This window comes from Branchiostoma lanceolatum, chromosome 8, assembly GCF_035083965.1.
Source record: "Branchiostoma lanceolatum isolate klBraLanc5 chromosome 8, klBraLanc5.hap2, whole genome shotgun sequence".
NCBI lineage: Eukaryota > Metazoa > Chordata > Leptocardii > Amphioxiformes > Branchiostomatidae > Branchiostoma > Branchiostoma lanceolatum.
In genome coordinates, this window is record NC_089729.1 from 21,362,181 (window position 1) to 21,370,986 (window position 8,806).

The window sequence follows — 8,806 nt, forward strand, 5'->3', positions numbered from 1 at the left end:
TTATACAGTATATTGTGATTTTATATTGCTCTCCCCAGAAAGAATGACTGAATGATCACTTCAAATCGTGCAGCCAACCTTACCTGGACAATTTGTCCTTGAGAATTCTGTGCCAGAACAGTATTGTTGAGTTGGAAAACTGGACCAGATTCACACATCTGGACTTCTGCAGAACCTCACAGATATCAAACATTTCCGCAAAAAAGTTGACAGCACCACCAAGGGAGTTCACTAGCACTGACTGCTGGATATCATTACTGGATACAAACAACAAACAGTCATTAAACCACAGCAAGTATATTCTAGAGCTGCAAATCAGGCAAAAATCAACATGCACACTGGTTATCCATAAAATTTACTTGCTGTGGCCTTATATAAACTTGGCACAAAAAGTTTGGAAACTTTAGTTTGGTTGGTCGTATTTCTGCTGTTTCTTCATCAATTTCAATCCATTATTTATTGTTGGAAAGCTTGTGTAATTTCCTTTCCTATGAATCTGATACCCAACTCATTATAATTGCAACCTCATGGAGCGAGCACCAAGCCTGCTTACGTTAGCGGGTTGTAGAAAAAAAGTGCCCAAATTTCCCTGCTAGTGTCAAACACTCAGCTCTGCGCCAAACCCATTTGCGGTGGTGTCGTCCACATCGTGAATGGAACAGTGTGTGGAGGAATGTTATGTTCACAGCTACAGTTGAGAGTAGATTTAATTCGACTGTTTGAAGGGTACATGAAAGTGTTGGGGTGGCGAGGAGAACCCTATGCTGACTGTTGCACAGATAGACTGACAGTGTATGTTGGAGTCAGTGTCATGGTGTTGGGCAGTACAACTGCCAGAGGAAAATCCAGGCTAATCAATAGCAACCTCGAAGTGTCAAGATATAGTGACACCTTTCTCCATCCAGTCACATTTCCGAGATCCTTACCTCTGTAATATGAGACTGAGTGCCACTCTGCAAGATGATAGTGCATGTCCGTACAGAATGAGAGCCATTTCAGACCACCTCCAGGATGCAGGAATACAGAGGATAGAATGGCCTTCCTGCAGCCCAGATCTCAACACAATTGAACAACTCTCACATAGTCTGACTCTGAGGCTCTGTAATCAGCTTGGGCGAGCTGTGCATGCAATTATGATCAACAGAACAATACTGGTCGACCTGCGATGACTCCTTGTGGAAGAATGGCCAGGGACCGTGTAACAAAACTGGTGACAAGCATGAGGAGGATGTGCCGGGCTGTGGTGACAGCGCATGGCTTATGTACTCAGCATTAAGCCACCTTCATCATAACTGAGGCTCCTTTACACAATTTTTTTGGGATGAAGGCTCACCTTGGCTGTCATATTGATGTGTTTTGTTGATACAAGTTTCATATTACCCTTGTACACAAGTCATGTACTACCAGGCAGCAGAAGAAAAAAATACTGAATTGAGCGTTTGACTTTAGTAGGGTAATCTGGGCCCTTTTTTTATGCGACCAGCTTGCATAAGCAGGTCTGGTGCTTGTTGTATTAATTTACAACCATAATAAGTTTGGCATCATGGGAAAAAAACCCACAAGCTTTTCAATGATATATAAATCATTGAAATTGATCAAGAAAAAACGGAGATATGATTGAACAAAGTTAAGTTTCCAAACTTTTTGTGCCGAGTGTATTAGGGACTCTTATTAGTAACTATTATTTACAATATTTCCAGCATTTTTATTTTATCACCAAGGGAGTGAAGTGTGTGTTTCTGATCTACTGTCACAAAGCAGTATGGGTAAAGGGCCTGAAGTCTGCCATCTGCTGCATGCTGTACATGTATCACAGAAATAATCACATACACACATGTACTCAATGACATTCATTCATCTATAACACCAGAATTCCGCATGCAGCTGTTTTCTTTACATTCACTCTTTCTCAAATCTTAGTCAATCAATAGAAACTTTCATAATTTGGTCCGAGAAAATTTTGTTCTGTTAATGCAACTACTGAATTTATCTTTTCACAAGTTGGTAGATTCAAGAAACTAAATCTGGTCTACTTTCAACATTGAAGACAGACTGTTTTAAATAATCACAAACTGCAAGGTGATCCTTACCTCATTTCTTCAAAGAAAGTCAGCCATCTGAGGTACTGTACATATCTTTCCACTTCTTCCACTTGAGTTGTAAACTGAGAGAGGTCTTTTTTTATTGGTTGTGTTTGAGTCAGGTGACTTGTGATGTCATGACTAATTTGAGTCTGTTCCTTAGTGATGTCCTTAATGTGATATACAGAGTCCCTGGCATCTTGGACAGCTCCTTCAATCTTCTTTGGTACTTCACTTGAAACTGTAGAAAGCTTGCAGGAGAAACATGACATCACTGTTATGTCAAACATGAAACTGCCATTTCAATATAGCTCAAGGATCATGTTTGAGGTTTCCCAAAATGAACCCAAAGTTAGTCATTTTCTAATCAATATAAAAAAGTCCACTGATTTTTTTGGGTAATTTTTCCCCCAGACCAGTCTATCAACAATACCAGTTATGGTACACGGTACCAGTATCCAAACCTAACTCTAGCACTTTTTTGGAGTGGCCCACCCCACAATTAGGCATGTACAAGAGTGTGGTCATAACAAATAAGTTACCATTTTATAGGAAACTATACAAGCTTTCTAAGGCCACACCAATTTTATTTGAAAAAAATTGGAGCGACGGAAAAAAAAAGTCAAACCAATTAAAGGCATCCAGAGCATTTTATGAGGCTTGAAACTTGAATAAAAAACTCAAATTCCTAGTCATTCCTACACATAGTAAGTTTCAATAACACTATACCGTTACATATCGACATTAAAGAAGCAAAGATACGATGTCGTTGGGTGGTGAGAACTGATAGAAGATCCAAGCCCTGATAGACTTATCCTGACTGTCCATCACAATTAGCGGTTCGACCAATGAGAGAGTGACTGCACGTCTGTCAAATATTTGCATCTTTATGTTTTAATTTTACATTTCTACGTTTTGACGGAGGTGGGCGTGGCTATGGTATCGGTCTACCGGTATTTACACTAGGCGCGTGAAAATAAAAGATCACCATGTAGCTTATTTTTTTGCCGCTTTTGAGCACTTTTGATAAGAAATCCGCCCGCAAATGTGGTAAACAGTGGCATTAAATGTCCATTTCATAAAGATTACAGCAACTAGAATATAAGTCTCATAAAATGCTCCGGGTGCCTTTAACAGGTAGCTTATCTCTATTAATATAGTATTATCTGGTTTCAACATTTACGATATTTCTTCCTTATTTTCCTTGATAATTTTCCTAAAATCTATGAAAATTCACATATTTTTGAGAATTTGCTATTGTAACAAAGGATCCCTGTTTTTGGTAGAGTATCTCTATATAATGTCCTTGATCCGCCGCCATACTGGCGTTTAAAAATCCTGATTTTATGCAAACAACATCAACAGCCTCTGACTTATACCGGGAATAGTAGTTTAGTGGCCAGAATCATCTTACCGCGCATAGGAGCCGCACCCCTATGAAAGCCGGCAACAAAATTTCTGGTTCATTTACATGTACAGAGTTATGTTTTTGATTGAAGCTGCTTGAAAAAACAAGTTTTCCTGGGGTAACAGTTACTAACAGCACATATGCTGAAAAAGCGCAATTCTTTCTGTCTCTGAAAAATAAAAAGAGTAAAAATTTCATGTGATAACTTTTTTGAAATCTCTGATGACGCAAATTCAGTGAAAATACATAGAAAAAACGCTGCTACTTGGGTCATCAGGCAAAAAAAAAAAATCGACCAAAGTTATGGACTTGAAAACTGTTCTGTGGACTGTACTCTTGTTGTGTGTGGAGATAAACCCCGGCCCTGATACCATGGACTGCACAGCTGGAGAAAGGGCGTGGTCTACACATTCTCCAACATGGTTTCACTTGTGCATCACATGGAAGAAATACAACATCTACTCTTGGGGGGATCAAGGATACATGTACTGGGTCTCAATGAAAAAAGACTGGTGGAAAACATCTAATATGTATACCAGGCCCTCCTACTGGCATATGGATAGCAGAATTCTGCACCTTACCGTGTAGGAAAGTGAAAAATCTACATGTACACCAATGACACTGTCCTTAACTACTCTGCAAACCTGTTAAATGAGTGTGAGGAAGCTGCCAACTGGTTTAAAGAAAACAGGCTATCACTTCACCTGAATAAAACTAAATCCATGGTATTTGGTTTGCCTCAGAAATTATGTCACACGGGGAAGACTGTTTCTGTAATGGATGGAGTAAACACGTACGAGCAGGTTAGCTCCTTCACATACCTCGGCGTTACCATGGACTCTTTACAGTGGGCAGCTCACATGGAGAAGATAACTAAGAAGCGTCTTGCTGGCCTTGGTGCCTTAAGTTGCACTAAACCCTTTGTTACCAAGGAGATACTGTAGCTCATGCGTAGGACTGTGCTATACTTTTAGTACTACTGTTGGACAGCATGGTTGCCATCACTTTTGAACTCCAACATATCAAACAAGAGTTCCGCGACCTCATATCTCCATGAACTATTCTGTTTATGCAAATGACTTACACATTTACATAATATATGCATGGTCAAGAACACCTTTGACTAACTTACACATGTCACAATATTGACAGTCCTATCATTTACCACTTAGATGAATCATGGCACTTTTGCATTAATTATGTAAATTAGAATTCATTTGCATAATTGGTATCTGTTGATGCTCCACTTGCCATTAAGAAGATATGTTACATGTCTTATAATGGAAAACACTGCAAATATAGATTTACCTCATTTGTTATGCAAATTCAGTCCCAATAAGCATAATTTGCACTTCATTATGTACATCTCTGTCTAAGCTACCTATGTACTAAATATCACGGAAATCCATTGTTCCTTTGTTCAGTTATCTAGTCTCCTTAGAAGATTTTCACGATGACGCCCCTGCAGTTCCAGAGGAAGCTGCTAGAGGGCCCAAACCTACACCACGTCTTCATTACGTCACAAATCAAGACCATAGCACATCCAGGTCAAAAGATACAAAAATGGAATTTCTGCTGCAGTACCAAGGTCACATACCAGGGGGCCCAAAATCGACCTTGAACTTCGGCTTCACAACAACCGCCCACATACCAAATATCAGCGTAATCCATCAAGAGGTTCTGGAGTTATGCTGTCTACAGTAGTGCGGAAACACAAACATACACACATACACACACGCACACAGACAGACACACCCAAAACTATATCTCCATTTTTCATGGAGATAAAAAGATGCAGTTGAATAGGTTGATTACCTGTGCTGCCAGAATCATAACAGACAGTAAACACAGTGTTTAAATACGGACTGTAGCAAGATATTTTTATTGTTAGTTGACCAAAACAGCTATCTTAAACTGCTTTGCAATGTGTGTATGCTCTTGTTATGAGAACTGTACATGTATGTGTCCGGGACACCGGAAACACAGGCTGCAGGCTTGAGTTGTGATCTCCCCAGATTGCATAAATAAAAATGAAGAAAAAAAATGTTAATGCTATGGATGTCATATTGGAGGTGTTTGTCACTTTAGAATAGGTGAATACAATGTAATGTGGGTTATGCTGATGCGGATAGAATTTGCATAATTTATTTAAACAAATTACATGACAAACAACACAGAAAAAAAAAGAGTCCGAAGACCCAAAATCTCCATGAAATTTGTTTTTATGTATGATGTGTCTTATAACAGGTCCTGCTACAGCAATAACAACCGAATAGTGACAGCCAGTCTTGGGAATCAGTTGCAACAATGAAACTTTAATTGTTTAGATTATCATCACCACCTTACTACCCATATACATATCTATCAGCTCTGTGTATAAATGTTTCACTATCATGAGATTAAACCAATACCTTGCAACAGCTGTGTCTAACTTTCTTTGCACCTAAATCTGGGTCTGAAACTAACAGGTGTGACAGGTGTGAGTTCCCACAGCATGCCTAGAATGAGAGTATAAATTTTCCTCATTACTTATACATATTCAGTCCCAATTTGGATAATTTGCACTTCAGTGTGTACATCTCTGTCCAACCTACCTGCGTACCAAATAACACGAAAATCTGTCGTTCCTTTCTTCAGTTATCCTCCTTAGAAGATTTTTACAAATATGCCATTGCAGTTCCAGTGACACATACCAGGCGACCCAAAATCGACCTTGACCTTTCTCCTCCCAACACCTACCCACATACCAAATATCATTACCATCCATCTACACCTTCTACAGTTATGCTGACTTTAAGCATCCGGTGACACAAACATACACACAGGAAAACGATTTTCCTCATTACTTATGCAAATTCAGTCCCAATTTGCATAATTTGCACTTCAGTGTGTACATCTATGTCCAACCTACCTGCGTACCAAATAACACGAAAATCTGTTGTTCCTTTCTTCAGTTATTCTCCTTAGAAGATTTTTACAAATACGCCATTGCAGTTCCAGTGACACATACCAGGGGGCCCAAAATTGACCTTGACCTTTCTCCTCCCAACACCTACCCACATACCAAATATCATTACAATCCATCTACACGTTCTATAGTTATGCTGACTTTAAGCATCCGGCGACACAAACATACAAACACGCAAACACATTTGCATAATTATCATCTAATCATACAAAGCATCACGTGACCTCTCAACATACCAAAAATCATGACCATCCATCAATCCTATCTTGGGTTATAGTATTTTCTCATTAATTATGCAAATGATGTCTTCATTTGCATAGTTCACATCAATTAATAATTCTCTCTACCTCAGTTACATATGTCATATGTTTGAGAGAGTCCTATAATGGAATTGATGGATGTATAAACTTTCCTCGTTGATTATGCAAATTAAATACTGATTTGCATAAAAAGTATTTAATCATGTAAATCATCACTCAAGCTATCTACTTACCAAAAATCATGACCATCTATCAAGCCCTTCTTTAGTTATTGTCTTTCAAAGTCTGAAGCAAAACCTGCTCCTGCAGGTCAAACAAAGCCGCTAGGGAGCCCATACCACTTACTCTGTCCAAAGAGCTATCTACCACTCAAAAATTTGTTCCATAACACGAGATATCAAAACAGGAAGTCCACTGCAGTACCATAACAAGCCGCTAGGGGGCCCAAAATCTTTTTCAGGTCTCATCAAAACCTACCAACATACCAAGACAATCCATCCAGGCATTCTCGAGTTGTGCTGGTCTTTTACACAAACACACACATACATACATACTGTACATACATACAAGAATTTTGTAGTACACATTTTCTGACACATTTCATGTACTTTATTTTTTCACGTGCAAATTTTTCACGCGCCAATTTCTCCCTTGCACACAAAACCCCAACCCCAAGTATTGTTGACACCTTGTTGAGTTTCACGTTTGTGGCGACAGGTCACATTGAAATCGAATCACGTGATCGATAAATAGTTTCAGCTCAAATTATCCAAGAATAAAGGCACAGGTTAGGGTTTTTGTAAATTTCAATAATCAATTCTTGTATCTGTGGTGTCATCCTGAAATATTCCATATTCTACACTGGGTAATTCAGCTGAGTTGAAGGCCATGATTGCAAGCAGTTCGTTCCTCAACCTCCAACAAAGGCGTAAATTCAATCAAGTTTTTGAGTGGTCAGTTGTGGGAGCTCACGAACTTGAACATATGTTGTGACCTTGCAGTTTTCAACAAAGAATCTTAGTACATTCCTATTCGTATTTATTACATGTGAACAACCATGCATAGGTCTGCTACGATAATTTTTGAAACTACTTCAGAAGGTAACAGGTCAACTCGCCCCAAGTCCAACACACCCCAAAAATTAACTACCAACTCGCCCCAAATTACGGCTTATCAAGCTTGGTTTCATATGCATATATCCCACTTCTAAACATTGATTGACATGCTAAGAAAGCCTTGTGACTCTAATTTCAACTTTCTCTTCTCTGGTCGGCATTTAACGCCGATGGATGCAGGAAGCGCCAGCGGGCCATGTTGCATGTCGGCCCGCCGGGTTCACCGGGACCTGCGCCCGCTCACTGTAATCTCAAGCATGGCTGACATGCCGGGTCCGCCAGCGAATACCGATCGCGAGTTCGTTGCCAAAATACGTCAAAAAAGGTAAATTAAAGTCAGAAGGTTTTGTTAGCATGTTAAGTAATACTTACAAGTAGGATTCATGCATATAAAACCAATTTTGAACAAGTTCTACTTTGGGGCGAGTTGGTAGTAAATAGTTGGGGCGAGTTGGTAGTAAATAGTTGGGGCGAGTTGGACTTGGGGCGAGTTGACTAGGATTCCTTCAGAATTTAGGGGTATGTTGGAAATTATTGCGAGCCCTCCTGTTAGGACTGTTCATGTTCACATTGTCGCACATGTTGGGGTAGGAGATCGCAAAATTTTATGTCCAGTGGGAAGCCCAGCTGTAAAAGGTATGTTGTTGTTGTCTTAATTTAATGTCTATAATACTAGTACTATGATACTCATAACTGAAAATTATCTGCACCCCAACACCTGCTTGGAGATAGATTAGACCATGGCTACTCGTGGCTACTTCCCGAATATACCAGAGGGAAATTTTCGTAACTGATCGATACCATGGCTTACCTGGTCTTCCAAAACCTTCTTGTCCTCCTCAGCTTTTCGTAGGATACTTTCAACGTTATGAAGGGATTTTATATGTACAAATTCTGAGTTTATAAACCCCAGGACGAAACGACGAAAATCTTGACTCTCGTCCGCCATATTGGGTAAGTCTATCTCTAAAGGG

At 39.5% G+C, this 8,806-nt stretch overlaps 1 protein-coding gene across 4 annotated transcripts in view; it reads right to left on the bottom strand.

Annotated features, from left to right (window-relative positions):
- The window catches only part of LOC136439591 (RAD50-interacting protein 1-like), a 30,831-nt gene extending 22,026 nt beyond the window's left edge, over positions 1 to 8,805 (bottom strand). For 2 of the 4 annotated variants that reach the window (XM_066435026.1, XM_066435024.1), the window contains exons 1-4: positions 8,644 to 8,805; positions 5,901 to 5,987; positions 2,091 to 2,332; positions 84 to 257 (exon numbers count right to left, since the gene is read on the bottom strand). In XM_066435026.1, coding sequence (XP_066291123.1) covers positions 84 to 257; positions 2,091 to 2,332; positions 5,901 to 5,987; positions 8,644 to 8,781 — 641 coding nt within the window. In that variant the 5' untranslated portion in view covers positions 8,782 to 8,805. The remainder of the gene's footprint in view (positions 1 to 83; positions 258 to 2,090; positions 2,333 to 5,900; positions 5,988 to 8,643) is intronic. The other 2 variants (XM_066435027.1, XM_066435025.1) reach the window with 2 other exon arrangements.
- Position 8,806: the final 1 nt, after the last annotated feature.